The 24,043-nt window shown below is 36.0% G+C and overlaps 2 protein-coding genes across 2 annotated transcripts; one reads left to right on the plus strand and one right to left on the minus strand.

Moving 5' to 3' along the window:
• Positions 1-106: 106 nt before the first annotated feature.
• LOC144448506 (pyruvate dehydrogenase protein X component-like) lies at positions 107-11,174 on the minus strand. The gene is made up of 15 exons (XM_078138769.1): positions 11,048-11,174; positions 9,573-9,656; positions 7,703-7,803; positions 7,014-7,185; positions 6,443-6,532; positions 5,949-6,049; positions 5,323-5,422; positions 5,217-5,283; positions 4,664-4,762; positions 3,767-3,944; positions 3,249-3,317; positions 2,813-2,950; positions 1,948-2,106; positions 1,377-1,441; positions 107-840 (listed from the first exon to the last, which is right to left on the minus strand). Exons 1-15 carry the CDS (start codon positions 11,172-11,174, stop codon positions 600-602), a joined length of 1,791 nt encoding a protein of 596 aa, XP_077994895.1. The 3' UTR covers positions 107-599.
• A 274-nt stretch (positions 11,175-11,448) lies between these two features.
• LOC144448305 (methylthioribulose-1-phosphate dehydratase-like) lies at positions 11,449-19,416 on the plus strand. The gene is made up of 7 exons (XM_078138492.1): positions 11,449-11,585; positions 12,084-12,178; positions 13,302-13,468; positions 13,989-14,124; positions 16,452-16,512; positions 16,762-16,868; positions 17,727-19,416. The coding sequence occupies exons 1-7, from the start codon at positions 11,556-11,558 to the stop codon at positions 17,818-17,820; spliced, it is 690 nt and encodes a 229-aa protein (XP_077994618.1). The 5' UTR covers positions 11,449-11,555; the 3' UTR covers positions 17,821-19,416.
• The last annotated feature ends 4,627 nt before the right edge of the window (positions 19,417-24,043 follow it).

Raw genomic sequence — 24,043 nt, forward strand, 5'->3', positions numbered from 1 at the left:
GTCTGGTGCATTTTGACTTTAAGTCGTTTACATACAGAGACATTCTCTATGTCTATAGCACTACTGAACCTCAGTTCAGTCGTGCTAAAAATGCTAGTTACAGAAGGGGAACTGTTCCACAGTTATTTCAGTTAGAATGAAAGTTTTTGCTTAAGATTTGGCAAATATAAAAGGACCTGTTAAAGTTATTTCAGTTGAAATGAAAAGATTTCACATCAGATTTGGCAAATTATATGCGAATATGTCAGCACAAAATAGACAATTTAGACTTTGAATTTTACTATATTCTCAAAATAATAACTATTTTTAAAACTGGTGATGTTCATAGTATTTGTTTGAAACTAAGCATATATCTATAACCATCCATCTCAGTTGTCAAAATTTCCATTCTTCAATTTCCATTATAGTGAGGAATCCTAGTGAAATACCACGGCAACTCAAGTAGATTTCACTTACTTTTAGTAGTGTTACTGCACTTTACAAAAACACTGGTAGACAATAGTTAACACTGCTAAAAGGACTAGGGAACTCAGGTACATTTTACCTACTTACCATCCACAGAATAAAACACTATTGTATACTTTTTTTCATCATCACAATCAAAGACAAGCCATCCTAAAGGGATTTTCAATGTTTTTCCTAAACGCGTCTAAAAACTGTGATGCAGAATCACTCTCAACAACTCTCTGGTCACTACACAGTGTTACCGACATTAGTGTTTCAGGTTTATTATCATCATTTAGTACAAGTCTTGATCTTCCAATGGCCAAAATAGCGGCCTGAGGTGGGTTTATAATGGCAGTGAAGTCTTGAATACCAAACATACCTAAATTGGATATCCTGTCAAAAAAGAGAGAGAAGAAGATTTGGAGTTATGGTGTTTGAATTATTAGTCTGGTTATCTCTAATTCACAATCTGCTAGTTGCTGGTTTGACCCCTACTCATGACATTTATTTCTCAATGGCTAAATTCCTTAGGCAAGATTTTGAACAATGATTGTCCGTCAGTCATATATGGGGCCTTGTATGACAGTAATTGCTATTTAAAGGATATACATGTAATCCCATGTGCTTACAAGACAGCATGCTTCCCAGAGAATTGAGAAATTATTAAGTACTGAAAACCATTGCGCAATCATAGGTGCATGCCAGGGTAATGCCTGTAAAGTGTTCAGAGCATAGTGTGGAAAAGCATGATATAAAAAATAACGCTTCCATTATAGAATAAGTGAAACATAACAATAATATTAACACTTATGGTATTGCAATTTTTTATTTCCTGCCTTCCCACAACAGCCAGTTTCTAATCCACACTTAGCTTTCAACCGAGATGTGAAAATATAAGTATAGACTTTACAAACACAATTTATACTTACGTAAAAGAACCTCCTTGAAATTCATTTAACTTGAGTTTTCCTTCCCTTGCTCTCCCTGCTAGGTCCTACAAACATACACACAACAAGAGACTGTTATTCAATGTTTTCCACTTTGTTATAGGTATGGATTCTTGGTAACAGAAGGGGATAATCTGGTAAAAATTGTAGACTGTAACAGATTGTGTCCCTTAATACATAAAACTAATGTAAAGACTTTGAAATCTGTTTTTGTCTGTTCAGATTTATCTATTGTCTGTAATTAATCCGTTATTGTGAATAACACCTCACTTCAAAGAGAATTGTACATTTTGTATGAGCAGATGTAAAGGTTTGTTTGTAGTTGTGTGTATTACCTAATCTGGTGTGACTGGGAGGAAAGTCCTCCTACTGTACAAGGGTGAGGGTAACCAAGACTAGATTATTTTTAGTTGCAAATAATATGAGATGATTTACACCAGTATTTGAGACATGTTTATCAGCACATTTTCCACAAAGCACTATTCATTCAAGATGGTGGGTTTGCAAGTTCCCTATATTAACCAAATCTTTCATTTTTTGATAAAAAAATTACCTTAACAACAGATGCAATTTCTGCCAAACCCTTCTGTGCTGCTCCTTTCACGATGGGCGTTATTAAACCAGTGGGTGTTGCCACAGCAACTGAAATGTCTATATCTTCTAGTAGTTGAGCAGATTCACCATTCCAAACTGCATTAAGTTCTGGCACTTCCTATTCACATGAAAATTTAATGATCATGTTATAATGTAACCATATATAAATTCTTTCCTGATTTATGTAAGTAGGCATGTGTACATTTGTGTGTGTCTATGTCTGTATGAATGTGCATATAAGAATGCATGAATTCATCAAATAGGTACATGTACAATGTATATGTAAATACTGAACACATATTGCTTGGCCATGAGGGCTATAGCACCCGTTTATTACACCGAGGGACTGCAAGTTACGCCAAAGGCCGAGGGAAATAGCATGTGATTCTGGTAACTCACAGCCACGAGGGGGTAATGAACGGGTGCTATAGCCCGAATATAGGCCAGGCAATATGTGTTCAATATTATGCTGTGAACTCGCGGTGGCAGACGACATCGTCAGAAGCTGCCATTTTGACCTGTTGAACTTGCGGTGGTCACGTGACCATGTAATAGTTGTTGGAACTATTCCCCTAGGGAAATAGTCATTCTATTTTCCTATCACGTGACTGATTCTAGCGAATCATGGCACAGCATTATCACTAGGTATATTATAAACACACATAGATAGATTGAGACAGAGAAAGAGAAAGACAGAGAAAGAGATAATAGCTAGGTAGCTCGATATATAAAGATAGAATAAACAGAACAAATGGATACACAGAGAAATAGTTGAATGGACACAGACAGACAGACAGACACAGACACACAGACAAGTACTTTACCTTTAGTGCTGTTGCAATGGCTTTAATTAGGAAATCATTAACAGATACTTTAACATTGTCTTCTTTTAACTGCTTTCTAAGTTTCAACACTTCCTCCATTCTACAGTCTATTGTCGCATAGAAATGGGGAGTAAAGAACTGTAAGAAAAAAAGGCAAGAATTTGTTATATTTTAAATGAACAGCTTTGATCTTATTTAAACGGGAATGCCACTCCAAGAATGAAGGTATTTCAATAAACTTTGGATTCGTCAGTTCCTGATTTAACATTACATAAATGATATGCAATTGCCAAGGAAACCCAAACTAGAAAATGTTTTCATTTTCATTTCTTGTAGGGCACAGTTTTGCATCATGGGAGCCAGCATATGTATTAGATGAACAATATGTATTCATGACTATTTATCTGACGGCAGTAAGGACTTTGTCTTGACATACCTTTGATTCTGTCAATCTTTTAGCTATAGTTTTCCGCATACTAGTAACTTCTATATCTGTGAACTCGGCCTAAAAAAGATCAATATATATAATTGTTACATATTAATCAGTGACAATTTTCATCAGTGTATGTGATACCATCAGTTTTGTAGTGCAATACAGAAAACATTATTACATATCTGTTGGACAATCAGTGTCCATGCACTCCACATACAAATGTACACAAAATCACATTCATGCACAAGATACATTTTTACCAATTCAGCAATTTGGTTCACAAAAACTGTTTATACAATGTTCAACACTTTTACCAAATTTGCAAATTTGGATAAACAAAATGTTTTTATGAGAGAACAGAATGCTATGTGAATGCAAGTGTTGGTTTTCAGGCTATTTCTTGCATACTTGGGAATTTAACAAGTCACTTATGCAAGTACAGCTGCAGACAATGTTGTGCTGCAAGTACAAATATACTCATGCAAATACTGTTGTTCTAAGATCTGAAAACCAATTCTTACATCTGGTATTGCAGCAATTGGTTTGACAGGTTTAGGTTTCGATGATGGTGGCGTTGGTTGTGGAGTTGGCACTTCTGTTTTGAGTTGATCTACTGGTGTTGTTGTTACCTCGGACATATGAAATGGTGTACCGGGTCTAATCAATGATTTCTCACCTCTAAGGGCATGTAATACATCACTGTAAAGTAGCATAATTAATATCATTATAATATTAGGTTATATTATACAATGCACAGGCTAAGATATTGTCTTTGAACAGAAAATATAGATTATATACCCTGTAGTTGCTCTACATCAAGATAACCTGTGTCTACGTCACTGGTTCCGTGGTGGTCAAAATATGAATTCATGAATTTTGCTTAAGGAAGTATAATTATAGTACTTCCTAATATTTTTTCATCATTCAGCAGGAAAATACATGTGACATAAGAATTTGTCTCTACTCGTCAAACAACTCGTAGTCACAAGGCCCCTTAGGTCAGTCTTGGCTGAATGCAGAAAAGCTTTGGGAAATAATGTCTAATTGTAAAACTAAATATGTTTAAAATGTGTGTACAAGAGGAGATTCTAAAATGCATATCTTGAGCATAATTATATTAAAGTCCATAGAAGATTACATGTATATAAACATGTCACAATACTACATATGTATTCCTGAACTGAAAACAGGACTCCCATTGGAAATACATGTATGTGTGCTATCAAAATACTTGATATCTGTGACTGCTTAATTCTCACAGTAGTAGCCTGAGTGGTCCACCAGCTGCAAATTATTGTCAGAATTGTCTGTGGACATGTGACTACTATTAATTTAGAGCACTCTGTCTGCCATTGTAATAAATGTTTCCTCTCACAAAACTCCATCAGGATGACTTTATCACTTTAACTATATCTTACCCTTTCAGTATTCTGCCATGTGGACCCCTTCCTATGACTGCAGCTGGATTGATGTCATGCTGTTCCAGTAATGTCCTTACAGCTGGTGACAGTATACCACTGTTTGAGATAAACATACATTAGTCTTCATTTATATATTGTTATAACAGTGCACATCTTATAACATCTTCCTAAAATCAGAATGTAGTTTGACAGTACTCATGACCCACTGAAAAAGAGGGCCTCAATCCCCTCCAAGTATTGGGTTTTAAAATGTATGATTTTGTGATATTATATACAGAATCTCAGTGTAAAGTTGTATCTCCTTATAATCATCCCTCTAGCAGACCAACAGTGGTACAACCCTTTCTACTTCCACAAATATATTTCCAGTTAATCTGTCATGTAACAATTTAACTTTTATCATGTCCCTATTAATAATTAGAGCTGGGTTGACTGAGTACAAAGGCTGTTCACTACTGAAGTATGATCATTTTTATGAAAACAAAACATGCAATTATCTTGACTTTATAATGTTCAGTTAAAGCATTTAAGACAATATAAAACTCAGTACCTTGCTTTACCAAGGGCGCTAGTTTCTGGTACTGGACTACCACCCGAGGGCGGTGTTGATGGCGTTGCTACTTCACTGACACTAGAGGGAGCTGTTGATGAAATACCTGCCTCTGGCGGTATTTGCACTTGTGTGAAATCGGCTCCTTCATCTACTAGTAGTGCTATGAGTTTACCTATTGGAACATTGGCTGTTCCTTCTGGAACCTGAAAACAAAACAAAAAACAGCTAGTACAAACATATAAATCAGATTTTCTCCTGTTTGTCAACATATGTGGAGTAATAGGTGGACTTGATTGAGCGACCTGGCCGATTCTACAGTTGTCATAACCGGTTTACACTGTCACATGCTTGGTATAGTTTGGCTGAGGGATCCAATCAAGTGTTGGGTGAGTGTTCACGTATTCAAATGTAACCTCTCCTGACATATGACATTAAACTTGCACTGCTCAGTAGTCTAAATTATATTTCAACTCTTTCCTCTATATGCAATAAGTACATATAACAGAAATGTAAATTTTCAGATTACGTTTATTGCTCCCCATCACCATGTTTGACCATCAACAACTGATAAAATCGGTCATACTATTTGGGTAGTCCTGAAAGAATGCATGCGCATTAGCCCCAGATCAAATAAGTGTGGAATGGTAAGCATCCAAAGTACCAATCTTTTACTACATTTTGCATTTAAAAAGTTTACACAAAGCACTATGAATACAACACACATCTTACCAAAATCTTGGCAAGTATCCCTTCCTCTTCAATTTCCATGGTAACAGTGGCTTTATCTGTTTCTATTTCACACAGAGCATCACCTGGTTCAACTTTGTCTCCTGTGGTGTAAACAAGTGTTTTTAAACTTTCAAAAAGCTAAAATGTAGTTAAGCAACTGTAATTGGAGGGCACTTGGTAAAGCTCATATCTCCCCCATTGGCCCAATACTAAACTAGGGTCTGTAGGGGTCATACCCCCCCCCCCCCCCCCCCCCCCGTGTATATTAAAGGGCGCCCTCAAAGTTAACATTTGATAGTTGAAATTAGTAATGTAAAAGGTTTAAAAACTAAAAATCCAGATCCGAAATCAACTATATACATTTATAATATAGCTAACTAACAATCAAACAATCAAACAAACTCAGAAGAAGAGAAATACAAACAAACAGAGGTGAAAACAGAGCTTCTTTCAAACATCATTGGTCATGGTAATTGTGATATCTGTGCACTGACCTTCTTTCTTTAACCAAGCTACTATTCTGCCTTCTTCCATTGTAGGAGATAAAGATGGCATTGGTACTTGCATGCCTGGTACATCACCACCTGTAGTACATTGTACAAACATTTCACATATATTATTATACATTATTTCATCTCACATCCCTCAATATAGTCTAGCATACATGGTTGCGTTTCCATGACTTGATTCTGACTCTTGTCACTTTCTCACAGCCACCTGAATGTTTGTGGTATAAAACTTGATGAATATCATTGGCTGGATCTCCCATTGTAAAGCTTATCAAAATTTGAAGAGGGTGTGTAGTCTTAGCAGGCATACAGAACAAAAATCAGTAAAGGGGTAATTCACTTGTTTTCAATGAAGAGAAATGTTAGAAGAATAGAATAGAAGGCAATAAGGTCAATACAGATATTTTGTACAAAATGTAGTTTTTTAAAACTGGCCTCCGATAGAACAAACATCAATCGTCTTTCTATACTGGGGTATTTGTTTATCTGTGCACAAAAAACTACAAGTTGATCAAACCATGATTAACATGGATTGTATTGTTTACCATAGCCATACCTGTAGGTGCCGGTGCTGCAGTACTTGGACCAGGTGCTGCAGGAGCAGGTTCTGGTGCAGCTGCTGTGGTGCCTGCTGCAGCAGGGATTTCAACATCTTTATAATCTTGTCCTTCTTCTACCATCAAAGCTATGACAGTACCAATTCTAACATTGGCTGTTCCATCAGGTACCTGTACATATTGTACACAAAGAAAGTCAAGCTATGCACCGAATTCGCTGTTCCATCTAATAGGTATCTGTACAAAAACTAAATTGAAGTTATAACTACCCAGAGTAATTCTTACATTGGCTGTTCCATCAAGTATGTACCTGTTCATACAGAAAAGCACATGTATAGCCCTGACTCTAATAGTAATACATCATATTGGCTGTTCCATCAGGTAACAGTACACAAAACATTAACAGAACGGTCAAAGAAAAGCAGGCAAACAAACAAACATGAAATGATGAAGTGTATTTGCATGGACAACAAAGACTTTTATGCAAAGGCACAGATACTGTGCTTTTTCTTTCAATTTTACCAATACAGACATTGCAACTGGTTGGTGGCATCAACAAAATAACATTATTTTTAAAATTTGCAACTTTCTTTTCCAATATTTGACAGCTATCATAAATTACTCTGAATCAATATTTCAAAGGTTGACTTTGCAAAACTTTATTTTTACACAATAGTAGAATATTTACCATAATTTTGGCAAGAATACCCTCTTCCTCTATTTCCATGGTAACAGTGGCTTTATCAGTTTCCACCTCACACAAAGCATCTCCTGGTTGAATTGCATCTCCTATCAGATAAATATATACATTATATTTTTTCTCCAATTACATACAATGTACATATCAATATTTAATTAATTTATCAGCTCAGGCTCATTTTTTATTTCAAAAGGACAGCAAAGGTTTTATATCAGGGATCTTCCTTGCCTTTGTAGATTTATGGATTCAATTTATGTCTTAAAGATGCACTAGCTGCAACTGGAATGTGTTTTAAAAATGTTATGTTAAATATAATAATCTACTCGTAATATCATACACCCTGAACAGTAATGCATCACCATGGATAAATGTTCTTCTCTAGCTGTACACATAATATGATACAATACATCCAATCACATTGATTTTTGGGGTCTACACCCTAAAATCAGCACTACCAGTGCAATCACAATTTCAACATGGTCAGGGATGAGATAACGACCAGCAACCACCAAAAACAATTGGCTACGATGCAATGTTTTGCTGGCGACTTTTTCAGGAATTAGTTAAAAAAATTCTTCATTTCACCCAGTATATTTCCATTATTGCACAGATTTATGAGTCTCATTCCTAGATATTACCGCCTACTGTATGTACTTTTCACTGCTTTAAATTTTACAATTACATGTAGCTACATCCTTGATGGTACTGCACTACCTATGTGCAACATTGACCACTCATACAAGTACAGCGTATACTATATATCAGTGAATTCATTGCTGGTTGTCTGGTCAAAAAATAAAACACAGTTACGACTAGTGTACATTATACCTTTAATTTAAGGAGTACACAAGTAGATGTACTGAATTTACAATGCAAATCTGCTGTGTGTATATTAATTGCTATCTCTCACAATTTGGGGTAATCTGAAACAAGACATTAAAATGATAGGTGTTACATGTACATATGATACCTTACTATGACTAAGAAATCTGGTTAATTAATACATGTAAAATGTTGACAAGAGAACCTAGCCTGAGGGGAAGGTCAAATCACAATCCTAGCAACACTGACATGTAACATATTGCAATACATATTTAGTCTTGTCACAAGTTATGATAATCTCAGTGTTAAATGTTGTTAGAGCAATGACGTCATTACCGGTATATATATTTTTTGGGTGTACATTTAGAGTGGCCATATGGATGAGAATTTGGTATTTATTTTGGATTTTTCTTTGATAAAACAGCTTCACCATGTATTTCTACTTGAAAAAATAACGTGAAATAACATATACCAAGTCCATGTTCATAACTCAATACATTGCAAAAAGATGCACAAAATGTAAAAAGTTTGATATTGTACGTACAATAACAAACATTCTACACATTGTTTAATGTTTTGCCATTTATTGAGATGTGAACATGGACATGGTATATGTCATTTTGCATAAATACCAAATTCTCATCCATATGGCCACTTTAAGGAAAAGCTGTGATATAGACAAACTACATGAAACTGTTTTATTTATGTGAACTACACTAACTGTAAATGTTTGTACTTAGAAGCTGTCCACTATGTGTATGTGATGAGATTTATAATTTCATGTATCACACACTTTGGCATTCTGACATTCAAACTTGAGATTCCAAATTCACCAGATCGACTTCTCTTAATTATGAAGGTTATGATTATTGTACATCTGTCTACATCACTGGGTTCACTGATGCTATGGCACAACCACTGGGTTGCCATAGTAACTATATGGTGTAAGAAAACAAACCTGCAGTAGTTCTATCTGTTGTTTCATGGATAGAAGTAAGCGTCTCATTTACATGTACACCTCAATGGTTGTACTTACCTTCTTTTTTCAGCCACTGAACAATTCTGCCTTCCTCCATGGTTGGGGAGAGGGCTGGCATATCTATGGGTTGTCCTGGGGTCCCTGTCATAGTTAATCAAAGAGAGAAATAGACAATAAACACAAGAGAGAAATGTCTATGAATGATCATAATTACAGAACCCCAAGCTATACATTTTGTATGTTATCAATTTTGCATTTCAGGGCTCGAAAAACAGTAGTCCCATGCCCACAAACTACCAAATCTGGTCATGGGACTACCATAATTTGCAGCTGGTAGCCCACTCAGGCTACCACTGATTATGTGACGAAGTTGGAAGATTTAGATGTATGGACATGAAAGTATAATACACATATTTCCAATAGAGGAAATCTGTTTTCAGTTCAGGAATACAAATGTATCGGACTACAGGTCACAATACTTGGGCTACCAATTTCTGAAATTTGTAGCCCACTAGGACTACCAAAGAAAAAAGTTAATTTCAAGTCCTGCATTGTATCTAGACAATTGTTACTCAGCATGGCCTGTACTGTATTATCCCCAACAATAATGCTACTTTTCTCCTTTATTTTGTATGGGTTATATAGTGCGCCACACTGGCAGGGTACACAATATATAAATGTAGATGTACTGAGCATGGTCTGAGAATGAAAGGGACATTGTCACAATCATGAAGATCTGACTTTACTTCGTCTGCAGGCAGGACTATGCGCTGCCCTGCTTGCTTGGCGAATGTGGTCCATAACTTGATTCTGACTATTGATGTACTGTACACTAAAATCATGCAAGTTGGGCTAGACTGGAGTTTTATTTATTTGAGCTACTTTCATTCTGGGGTTGGTTCTGAGTTAAAACCCCTGAACGAAAAAAGCTAAAAAAAAATTTAAAAAAATTAAAAAAAATCAAAAATAACATTCAAAACTACCACTATAATTATTGCAGCAAAATTAAACTGAACAGTCTCAGAGTCTGGAATTATTACTTTATTTTTTTTAAATGTGTGTACAATGTATCAAGCTACATCATGTCAATACATCATTACATGTATAACTTGATCAATCAACATTATTCAACAACTAACAATATGTACTATCGTGTAACTGCATGTGCATCAAACATTTGGGATGAAAAATGCTATAACTTGTAAGAGTACTGTGGGGCTTGACCGCTTGTTTGATTCAATGACACTTGGAGTTACTTGTCTACTGTCTGTCAGTGTCTGGAGACCACTGATGATAAAACGTCCTCACAGGTAAGGAAACGCGGACATATATTTATCATGCATGTATCTACATTGTCACACAACACATGTTATTACTTATCATTTTCCCATGGAGAGTTAGTGTAAAAAAAGTTCACCGGTAATGTCACGAAGAGAACGAACAAAATCTGCACGTATTCAGCTCCGAGTTCGAGAGAAATAACGAGGCTGCAAGTAAAGTATTGCAATCGCCGTTTCTTTAATCCAACTTACCTAGAACTCGAACGGATGTAAATATTTTCCTCCGGTGGCAACCTACTGAGGAAAACCTTGGAGATCGTATGAAATGTCTGAATACATTTGGCGAGAAGCAATGTCTAATAAACCTTGCAGACGCCATCTTGAAATGTAAGGGGTGAACTAGGTTACATAACCATGTTGGGATTCGTTTTCAGAGTCGAACAGATTACTGTGGAATTTTTATATTCAATGGCAATCAGCTTGGTTTTTTTTCTTACTATTTCCTTTTTGATTCCCATTGTATGAAGTTATAGTACAATGAAGTTAATTCTTGTGTTCAATAAATCAAAATCCATACGAAAATACACTATAAATATTGTGACTAAAACATCAATGCGAACTCGAATCTATCCACGACAAATGTCAAAGGTCACGCAACATTAATGCTTGCAACAGCTGCCTCGGCTGCGTGCATGTGTGGCTCTGATTCTGATCGAAAACGATCGGACCGTGGCAGTGTGATTTCAGTCATACTCATGAGATGGAGGCTAACGGTACAAAATGTGCAAAGGCAAGTTTTGTTATTTGTACTCAGAAATTGTGATATGAAAGTCAGTTTTCATGTGCTTGTGACGATCGACGAGGCACTGGCAGTGTATGTATTAAACAGTATGTAGCGTATGGGTATGTGCCGCAATTGTTAGAATAAACATAGAGGGTCTATGGAATGAACCACTGTGTGTAACAACCCCTCTCAATTCTGGCACTTACCCATACGCTATATTGTATACATACCATCTATGTACACACACACACACACACACACACACACACACACATACATATACAATTAATGTCATTATGTTGACACACACACACATACACACACACTCTCTCTCTCTCTCTCTCTCTCTCTCTCTCTCTCTCTCTCTCTCTCTCTCTCTCTCTCTCTCTCTCTCACACACACACACACACACGTGCGCGCAGGCATGAGTGCAAAAGAGTTATACAGTTACTTCAAGTATATTTATTTGATAATTGTGTTATTACTTCCCATGGATTGGTATAGGATCACCCAAGACAACTGATTCCAGAACTTCTTACTCAGTTTTATCACATGGGATGGGTAACTGGTACTGGAGGAGGGATCACCATCAAACATGGGTAAGACAAATGTTATTGTTATTAAACCTGTACTGACTTTAACTAGAGTATTATTTTGTTGATCAGAAAACCAGCAATACAATGTATATTCACTGACAATTGTTAAAATACAAATCTTTTACACATTGTACAAGTCAAATGAAGGCCTATTGTATCTAGACAATATTGTAGTAATAAGTAGAAATCGTGATTCATTGGGGCACTGATTTTTAGGTGTGGATTCAAAAATAAATTTCAATATATTACACCATCAATCAATCAATCAATCAATCAATCAATCAATCAATCAATCAATCAATCAAAAGAATTTGTATAGCCAAAATCCAGTACGACATAATGTTTTATGGAGCTGCACTGATGCTCAAATATGTTTACCTACTGGTGATTAGTACTGTGTGCAGTATGTACAATATTATGATCAAATCATTATATCTAACAAAACAGTTTCAGAAACATTCCAGTTGTGGCTAAGTGTATCTTTAAAGTGGCAGTGATAGGAACATTTCACTGTTTTTTGTTTATTCCACCCAGTTCAAAAATACACCAAACCTTTTAATACATGAAATGGTTCAATTATTCGGTTATTTTGATGAGCTGAATCACCACTCCTGTATTCTCCCCAGGTTTGATATGAAGTATAATGGCTAATAAAAAGACAATGTAAAACTGTTCTTCCAATCTGTAAAGGCTGTACTTTACATCTGATGAGAAGAAACCAATAACACAGAGACCATATGGAAAACAACCGAAAACATGACTACCGGAACTAGACACTCACACACGAAAAAAAAATACATATAAACTTTTTCTTCTTAAAATCTACTTACCCCACATATTTTAAAATTGAGTGTACTCTGAACCACACAATATTTCTTGTTAGGCCTAAAGCCAAATAAAAAGAAATTATGACAAAATGATAGACAGTTGGGGCTTTTGACATGACTTAACATAAAATGTCATCTCTTGCTGGCATGAATAACAACAGTGTGCCTTTATATGCAAGACTTTCGCCACACAGCTTCAGCAATGCCTACAAGAGTACACACACACTGTTGTATAATGTTAATGAAATAACTTTATATTTATTTTAAAAATTGTCATCATTCAAATGTTTTGTTATCAGGAATGAAATCTATATAGCACCCTCTGGAGTTCAAAAAGAGAGAGTAGTATCGGATGATCTCTTTGTGATGGATGCAGAAGAGAAAGATATATGTGTACCACCACCAAGTAAAAAGTTAAAGAAAAGTGCCTGCACTCCATTGTTTATGAATGCATATGATATGAGAGGTAAAATACATGTATTGTCAGCAATTAGAGCTTCCATCCATTTGTGCCTGTGAGTGTGTGTGTGTGTGTGTGGGGGGGGGGGGTGTGGGTGTGAATGCATACTGTATATACATACAAATGTATATGCATACATGCATACTTGTGATGAAAAGCAACATTCAGATGATCCAAAATTTGGATAATCAGTGTTCAATAATTGACATCCCACCACATATATACATAAAATGTGTGCATACAGACAGAGACAGAGACATGCATGCATACATACATAAAAACATACATACATACATACATACATACATACATACATACATACATACATACATACATACACACATACACACACACACACACACACACACAAACACACACACCCACAGACAGACAGACTGACAGACATGCATGCAAAATGTTACTGTGAAATTAATAGATACTGTCACATTCATTAAGCACACAAGCTTCAAAATTGAACATACTACATGTATTAACTGCTTAGTACTTGTTATGTTCTTTACAACAGATGCCAAAGCATGCATCCATTCTCACTCTAAATACGCCAACTTAGTCACCATGTTAAGTACAGGTCCAGAGTTCCGCATCACCCATCAAGAAATGATAAAAGGAATCCGAAATGATGTTACAGGGAAGAGCTTGAAGTAAGTACCTCAATTACCTTGTTCATCATCTTAAGGTCTGATTCTGTGTCATAAGTACCTTTAGTACTCAAGAACTGAAGCAGTGTGCAATGTTTTCGTCAAAATGGTAACCAAGGCAACAAGTCCTCTACTTATATCTGAGAGCCCTCGCCATAAGTTCAATCACTGCTACTAAATGTCAAACAATATACTTAAACGGAATTTCATACTTTTTTTACCACTGTTGAATTTGAGTGTATCTCCTCAAAGTTGGCCTTTATAGGAAATTCTATGTTTCATCATCATAACACCTTACAGCTGTACTATCTAGCTATTTGCAACTACAACTTTTTTTTGAAACCATTTTGTAATATATTAATGACATAAAGGTAATATCATACACCCTGAACAGCAGTGTGACCAATTTGATGTACCACTGACTCAGTGTTCCCCTATCTCTTTCTGTGTGGTGACTCACAAGAAATGCCAAATTTTCTAATTTTGACTCACAACAACAAAATTTGGCTATCATTAGAGGGCAGTGGGCACACTGCTGAACAGTATTATTTTTGTAGTAGTGCCATATATTCAAAAACCATTGCCTCAGTGAATCATAATTTCAACTTATACACTACATACACTACAGCTTGATCATTTAAAATTTTAAAAAATAGATTGTTAAGTGACGATACATTGTACTTTGAATTCATGATTTCAACAATCTGACTGACTTAGAAATGGCAGAAGGAAACTTAGAGTGAAAGATCCATCTAATATGCTTCAGGATAACAGGTAGTGACATAAGGGAATCAAAGACAGATCTTCAAGTCTGAGGGAACCTGTGAATCATTTGTTTTATTAAAGTACCTGAATTTCAGCAATCAATTATAATTTTCACTCGGATATATGCTTGTGTGTGTTATCATCTTACAATCATTGACATTGTGACTTTATTTCTATTCCTTCCAATAATGCATTTTCTCCGTATTATAGAATATACAGGGTTGGTTAGGTCCTCACAAACATAGAATTAGGTGCACAATATACGGGGTAGGACCAACTCGGCCCATTGCCAACTCGTCCCATCGCCAACTCGGCCCATTCACATGCCAACTCGGCCCATTTACATGCCAACTCGGCCCATTTACATGCCAACTCGGCCCACGCACGTCATGACGAAAATGTTTCTGTCATTTTCAACGATTAATAAAAAAAGATCAACCCATTTTAGAGTGCATGTCGTGTCGAAGTGGGCGATACCTTAGTAATAAACGCAATCATTTATTTCAAAGTGTTTCGGTTTTGAAGTTACAATCACGTCGAGTTGTACATCTTGACTATTTACGAATTGACGAATAGCGGACTAAATATCTATAGTCAAGTTGGCAGAGAGTGGGCCGAGTTGGTGGGCCGAGTTGACAGAGAGTAGGCCGAGTTGGTGGGCCGAGTTGGCAGACGGTGGGCCGAGTTGGTGGGCCGAGTTGGACATGAGCCGAGTTGGACGTGCACCCAATATACACCCCACAAAACCTGCATATATTCGAAACTGCTTATAGGCCAAACTTCAGGTTATTTTGACGTATGGAACTGCGACATTCAATGGCAATTTATCATGTCGTCATAGTGATCATAAACTGGTATATATGAAAATTTATTATCATGTGTTTGTTGCCATGGTAACAGGACAAGCCTTGTGGCAGTAATAAAAAAACATATGCTCATGTCCGAAAGATGCAAATGTTAAATTAATGATCCATAATGTGTGATATATTAATAAGTTGATAAATGCAATTTACTGTTCATTGTAAAAAAAAAAAAATGTAAAAGTGTTGGTTTTGGTAGTGTTATAGGCATGGTAAAATGTGTCTGTGTGTCTGTGTCTGTATGTGTATGTATATGTGTATGTGTGTGTGTGTGTGTGTGTGTCTGGCTATGTGTGCCTATGTGTGTGCCTGTCTGTCTGTCAGTCTGTCTGTATGCGTCTGTGTGTCTCTGTCTGTCTGTCTGTCTGTATGTGTCTGTCTGTCTGTCTGTCTGTTTCTCTGTACAATGTATGTGTACACATGGTGTACAATTGTAAAGTCCAAAACTACCACACCGATTGCCTTGGTATTGGGTGTGCATATTACTTAGGATGTGATGATGAAAACTTGTTCAAATAAAAGAGATCAGATTAGTGAAACATGTATGTCTGAAAGTGATTTTCCATCATATAGGTATCAGTTCTATAGCATTGTGTACTTGTATAGTGTAAGCTCTGAGGTACATGTATGGTGTCATAAAATGTTAGATATTATCTCTGTGATTCTGACACACATATAATAATCAGTCATTTCTACTTTTGACAGCAATACTGACATGTTAGTGGTACCAATTATAGAAAATACAGAACATGAAGAAGATTTAAAAGTAAGATCATTTTTTGTTGGAATTTTTTTATATTGTGAAAAAATTATTGATGAACAATGATATTGAATTTGTATACTGTTTACCTGTTGTCTTTTTGATAACCGCAATTATGAGTATTGGTCATGTAAGCGAGCTAATAATGTGATTCATGTATCATGGGTATTTGATTTGATTTAATTTGATTTGAATTGAATTGACTTGAATTAAATTGAATTGAATTGAATTGAACTGGATTTGATTCATTCCAAGGAGAGAATGAGGCAAGCAATGGAAAAGTACCCAGAATGCCCAGCAGTTTTAGTTCGTCGACATGGTATTTATGTATGGGGTCCATCATGGGAGAAGGCAAAGACAATGTAAGTTTATCTTATATGAAATCCCAGTGTTTGAATTCCATGTCTTGGTTCAGCACTATCTTATCAACAGGGAGTATGAATGAAGCCACAAAAAAAAGGATACACTGTATATTATTTGGAGATGATTTACTAAGGTGATAGTAGAGCATACAAACAAAGAAGAGTAATGTTCGTGAGATATTTGCTGAGCCAGCCAATAAAATGTAGCAAACTTAGGCAAAAAATGTAGGAATGATAGTGAGATATTTATCGGGTCAGGCGATAAAATGTAGTAATGTTGGTGAAATGTTTGCTGTGCCAGACAATAAAATGTAGAAATTATCATACATTTGTTGAGCCAGACAATAAAATGTTGCAAAGTTAGGCAGAAAATGTGGCAATGTTGGTGAGATGCTTGTTGTGCCAGAAATTAAAATGTAGAAATTATAAATAATATATTTGTTGAGCCAGACAATAAAATGTAGCAAAGATAGAAAGTGTAGCAAAGATAGTGAGAAAATGTAGCAATGTTGGTAAGATGTTTGTTGTGCTAGTTGATACAATGTAGCAACATTAGTGAGATGTTTGTTGAGATAGATGGCATTCTGTTTTAGGCTAACAGGCTTTTATCATATGTACATGTAGTGTACTACATAGGTATGAATTGTGCTCTTTGTGATTTGCATAATAACCGGACATTTTTTTACATGACAACCGGACATGTTCTTTACATGACAACCAGACATAAAAATGAATAAACTTTCTGATCAACATTCATCATCCCACATCATAGCATTGCCAACAATTATGAAGGCATACTCTTTTCTTACAAAAGTAATTTAAGTCTGTTTTTTAGTTTGTATTTTGTATTTTTTGCAGGTGTGAATGCTTTGACTATCTCTTTCAAATAACAGTGGAAATGCACAAACTTGGTCTTAAACCAGATGAGAAACCGTCGACAGCAGTGCAATAGTCTGACTATTACATAATACTATATGTTCAAAAATACCACTACTGACAACATTCAGCATTCACACAAGTCTCGTCACCTCACAAGCATATTATATGGTGTAACTGCACATGTAGAGCTGACGTCACAGGGTTAAAGGGTCATAGGTCACAGATATCAGTTTCTTAACAGGTCATGTTTAGCATAACTGAACTGAGGTTCAGTAGTGCAATAGGCATGGTGAAATGTATGTGTGTGGATGTGTGTGTGTGTGTGTGTGTGCATATGTGTGTGTATGTAAATGACTTAAACTCAAAAACCATTGGTGGGGACATTACTTTTATAGGATGTGTAGATGGAAAATTCTTCAAATGAAAATGATTGCATCAGAGATGTGTGTTTTGGGTAAAAAAAACGTGATTCATGGCGTGAGAAAATGCTTTGACTCGGCCTAGAAATGAAAGGTTATTGTTTTATGATGCCATGAAATCATTAAATCTTTCATTTAACTGAAATTAAGGACTGATGGTATGTGACTTAGATAATAATGTCTACAGGTCTTATTACTTACATGTCGATGACTACATTGTATGTGTACATACACAACTAGTGGTATGTATACCTGTATGCAAATGAGTATGCAATCGTTCCTTGTACACACAATTGTGTGAATGTAAAGCCACGTTGTCACACACAATATTGTGACCCTAAATTTGTATTTGGCTATAATCATATTTCAAATTGTTTAACAAGCAATTTTTGTGTCACAATAAATCTCTGTGAAAATATATTGCTTTCACTGGTAAATTCTTTGTAACTGCATGTAATAAAGGTACTAGATTTATTTAGTGTGAATTGATGCATTGTAGCTCTCAAAGTTTGTAGGCCTATAAGTGAACTTAGTCAAACATTGTTTATCATATCAATGTAAAGTGAAGCCAAAATATGAAAACAAAGTTTATTTTCACCAAAATGTTTGTGTACCAAAGATAAACAGTATCTTAGCAGAATACCAAAGCAGTGGTACCCAGTGTTTCATTCAGTCCTCCGTTGTCTATGGTTACACATGGCAAAGATATTGTAATTTAAAAAAAAGACGGTGTGTCACGTGACCATGATTTGTACATCCGTTGTGTTACCATGGGATCGTTTAGTTCTGGTTGTGAGCACTTGTCTTTGTATGACAGCGACATCAGCGTTCACGTTTGTGATTACTTTTGTTTTTCATCATCGAAGCAAAGTCAGCGACAACACATATGATATCTAAAGGGGGACAAAACGAACATTTATTTTTTTGAAAAAAGGACAAATGACAGGAACGAAATCCTCTCAGTAGCAACTTTGTTTACACTTCACCGAATCAGAAATGTTACGGAATCAGTCGTGTCAGTCATGCACGACAAGTTTTGATACTAGATTTTTATCCTCGCTAAACGTTTAACTCGCAAAATATATGTTGTAATAATTATTGCCCGCAAACACTGTATGCCAAATCCAAGAATAAACATAATCTGAGCATTTTCATTGAATTTCTATGTGTGGTCCATTGTTCTACCATGTAACCATTGCTTTACCTTCATCCGGGTGTTTTGCTGTTTTTGTACTCCTTGAGTATTAACCTACACACTCCACCAACAGTGATGGAGGGTCTATGGTTTTAACAAATGCAATAAATACAACTGTTTAATTAATAGTTTTATAAACGAATCCTTGCAATAATTGCCAATACTAAGTTACTGTGGTAAGTTCTAAAAGTGTGAGTGTGTAAATATGACAAAGTGCAGAACGAGATAATAGCATTATAGGAATGTATGTGCTTTGTAGTTCCATTTGTCTTGCAGAACAGTTGACTGTCTCGGTGTTTCACTCATGTAACATGACATTTTTTTACCCACACTCAGACAACTTCTAACACAAAAGAAACAAGTACGTAGGTGTCACACACAGTAGGGGTGTAGAAGTAATCGAGTTGATTATCAGTTAGAAAATGAACAATTGAAGCAATTAAAACCATCAAGTCCATGTGTAATGTTTTCATTAGAAGCCAGTTTCTATTACACTGTGAAAGAATATTAGCAATGCTTATCAGTGTTCAATGTGCTTGGACAAAGGATCCTGCCGTGTTATGTTGTTTCTCTGTTATTGTTAGTTTAGAGTTCGAATGTGTGTATCTTTGTTTCAAAAACCATAGACCCTAGGGTCTATGCAAAAACGTAATGATCCATGAGTGAAACCCCAAGGCAAAATCATTTTTACTGTATGTGAGGTGGTCACGTGAGTTGAGTTACTGCTGATTTCATATAGACTCTGAGGTAAGGCCCGGGGAGATAAAAACAAAATTAATGTAATTTGTGTTGGAATTAGCAAACATTATTTTTAATTGTCACCCGGGGCCGGGGGGGGGGGGGGGGTATCAAGTATGTGAGATTTCCAACCAGACTGACATTTGCTCACTTTTCTGATAGCATGCAATGATAGATCATGTTATCCTTTTTGTATTTTTGGATCCACCACTTTGCCACCGAATTTCATTAGTATCCACAACTTATTAGAATTTCAGATGTGAATTTTCTAGCTTCTTATTCTTACTTAAAACAAAAATCAAACATAATATTTGGGTGAGTGTTTATCGTCATCACGATAAAACTGTAAACCTCTTTACTTCAACGCTATAACACGTTTGGTCTTCAAATTCTTACCCCTAATTGAAAAGTATTGCTGTTGATTGTGAGAAATTGTACTTCGTCAAATGTGATCACGATGAGATAGAGTTGATACATGGTTTAAACTCAATGTAATGACATTTTCAAAAGTGAAAGAACATAATGAAATAATGAAAAAAAAACATTATTAAAAACTTATAATGTTAAGGTAATTGGAGTCAGATGCATGTGTGTGTTTCTTATAGAATGGTACTTGGAAATATGCTAAGTTTGCCGTAAAGATGACAGTAAATTGTATGACATTGTACCAAAATGAGTAATTGAAATGGATCATTGCTATTGGAGTGACGCATCGTACAGACTGTAAGAGGAAGTGCGTTTGACAAAATACCAGTAACTGTAATATAATGGTGTAACATCTAGTAAGATCAATACCATTATTCTTCTTGTAAAATGATCCTGATCAATAGGCAGTCATCTTTTTTTTCCAATTATTTTGATTTTTGTTCACTTTCATGTTTTGATTAGAAACGTATGGAGTTCGTCTCTTAAACGGATATACAGCCTACACATAGCTTTGAATTGCCGCTACCAAACTATCAAAATCGATTTTAATTTCCAGCCCAGAATTAGTACAACCTTCAACGCCCACGGACAAGGAGAACACACTTTAAGTTGGGATTTACTCCACGAGCCAACGACGTCTGTCGTTCGATGAGATATACGTAACGGTTCAGGAAATACTATTCATGAAAATGGTCCAGACGACATATATTTGTACTGGCAATCTTGAAATGTCACGAAGATATAGATTTGAGAGATATAGATTTAACGTAGGAACTTCATGGCAAAGAATGTCAAAACACAACGACATTTCGAAATAGATTAACAAAGCAACGTGTCTTACCTTTGTGCAAAGTTTGGATGAAATCCAATAGTGTATGATGTGGGTGACAATACCTAAGGGTGGACTAATAAACTAGCCCCTCACCACAATAGCCCATTCCGGTGGATCTCAAATGGGGTGATATTTAAAATGGACAGATCGCTTATGCCATAATATAGTTCACTTCTAAAGGAAGTTATAATGTGAAAAATAACTTAACTCACGCCCTTTTTCTCCTTGACTCGACATTAAGTGTACCATCGATCGATGAAATGTGGTAAATTCAGCCGATAGTCGATTGCCTCGCCATTTCAGTTCTCGACAAAAATGCCACTATCAGCGTAAATGATTCGATTTGATGTATCCCTCGAGCGAATAAAGAATACAGCCCCTAGTACACTTTAAGGATCTTTACCCACCATTTTCGTGCAAATATATTGAAATGTATCCTTTGAGTGAACGAACAATGCCCACTCTTTAGCACCTCTACCACGATCTGATTAAAATCTGATGTAGGGAATTTGGCGAGATTTTTCCTACTTCTATTGTCATTTGTTCTTTTTTCTGGTTTTGTGAGCGCCCGATACGTAGGTAGGTAGGTATCAGACGCTCACAGAACAGAAAAAGAACAACTGACAATAAAAGTAGGAGGAAAATAAATAAATCGCGCCAAATTCCCTACATCAGATTTTAATCCGATTGCTCTTACCCACCCCCACCCCCGGCTTACACAAACTGCTGCTGTCATCTTTATTAATTCTATCCCTTCTTTGCCATCTACACGTATATGGCAACTCCTCCCACAATAATCTATAGACCAAGTGCATCCTCAAGTTAATGAATAATATGACCACTCATTCAAACATATCCCTACGATCTGCATACCCAATTTTTACTGTAACCCAAACGAACAACTTTCTAAATTGGTCTGAACTGTACAATTCGGCCATGTAGATTCAATGCTTACTTCATCAAGTCCGTCGACAATGTAGCTAGTCATTGTAGCGTCCCTACCTCCTCAAGCATAGACGGTTTAGAAGGACTCCTTCCATGGTGCGTCCATTTCCTGTTTTTCCCTGCTATATGCCCTGCAGTGAATATTATACAATTCATTCACGTATCTCGGCGATACATTTATTAGGAATAGATAGAGTATATGCTATACTGTAATGAACACTTGACTATTAAAAACCGCTCAATACGCACTGAACGTCTTTGGCATAAAGACACCCCGTTTGTAAGGATGCAGAATGTAAAGGCAGTTATGAGACGAGAGATGTTCATTTACAATTTATTTTTTACTACAGAATCGATAGCGCAAGTCTCGTTTTTCTAATACTTCTTGTAATTAAGGCGTCTCAGAATAGACACCAGTTCACCTGAAACAGAACATCGTATGGCTCGATACAAATCTGACTTATATTGCTACTGTAACATTTTATAGTCTGCCTCGATGCAAATCTTACTAACATTGCTACATTTTGTAGTCTGCCTTGATACAAATCTGACTAACATTGATATAGTCTGCCTCCATGCAAATCTTACTAACATTGCTGCATTTTATAGTCTGCATCGATGCAAATCTGACTAACATTGCTACATGACCGTCTGCATCGATGCAAATCTCACTAACATTGCTGCATTTTATCGGCTGCCTTAATGCAAATCTTACTATTAAACATTGCTACATTTTATCGTCTGTCTCACGCAAATCTTACTAACATTGTTACATTTTATCGTCTGCCTCATACAAATCTTACTAACATTGCTACATTTTATCGGCTGCCTTGATGCAAACCTTACTAACACTGTTACATTTTATCGTCTGCCTGATACAAATCTTACTAACATGGCTTCATTTTATAAATATAATAAATATGAATATAAAGATGCATAATGTAGGTAGGAGTTTGTTGATCAAGACGAGTGTTACTATGATGTGTTCGTACGAAGCGGCATTCTGTTTCAGGATGACTGGTTTCAATTATACTTGAGAGCAGGCTAACATTGATCAAGCGGTATGAGAACTAATATGGCCCTAGTATCGTGTGTGAATCATTTTCAAGTTAAAAATATATTTTTTTAAAAACGCTGAGCCCTAAACCGTATTCGTTTGATTGCAGCGATGTTCATTCTGTAATAGCAAAGGTGATATTTCTCCGATGATGTTGATTAATCTGTAATATCAGAACAGTTACATCGATTGAGACAACATGCAAACCGCGATCACGGAACCTATCACAAACGAACTTAACAGTGATATGTGTAATGTAAAGCCTGGTTTTGTCGCCATGCATTCTTTACGTCGCGTAAAAAGTTTCATCTGCAGAAGAAGCATCATGGAGAAGCTCGGATACAATTTCTTCAAAAATGAGGAAAAACTTCATATGACGCATTTTGTATTACAAGTGCCTGTTCAGATCGCTCAGAGCTGTATCTACAAATTTTCACTTAGCTATGCGATCTAGATAAATTACTCACTCAAAATCTGTGACGTCATAGTAGAGAAATACACACTTCTAATAAACTTTGCATTTCACAAGTGTACAATATAAAGAACATTAAAGCCCTAGGAGATGTAACAAGAAGCTATTCAAGCACGCGAATTCAAGAAGAAAAAAAAAACTGATAGAAATCTTCGATTGATATAAAATACTATTTCATGTCGTGATAAATCATACTAGTTACCAGTAGCAAC

This window comes from Glandiceps talaboti, chromosome 17 (assembly GCF_964340395.1).
Source record: "Glandiceps talaboti chromosome 17, keGlaTala1.1, whole genome shotgun sequence".
Lineage (NCBI taxonomy): Eukaryota > Metazoa > Hemichordata > Enteropneusta > Spengelidae > Glandiceps > Glandiceps talaboti.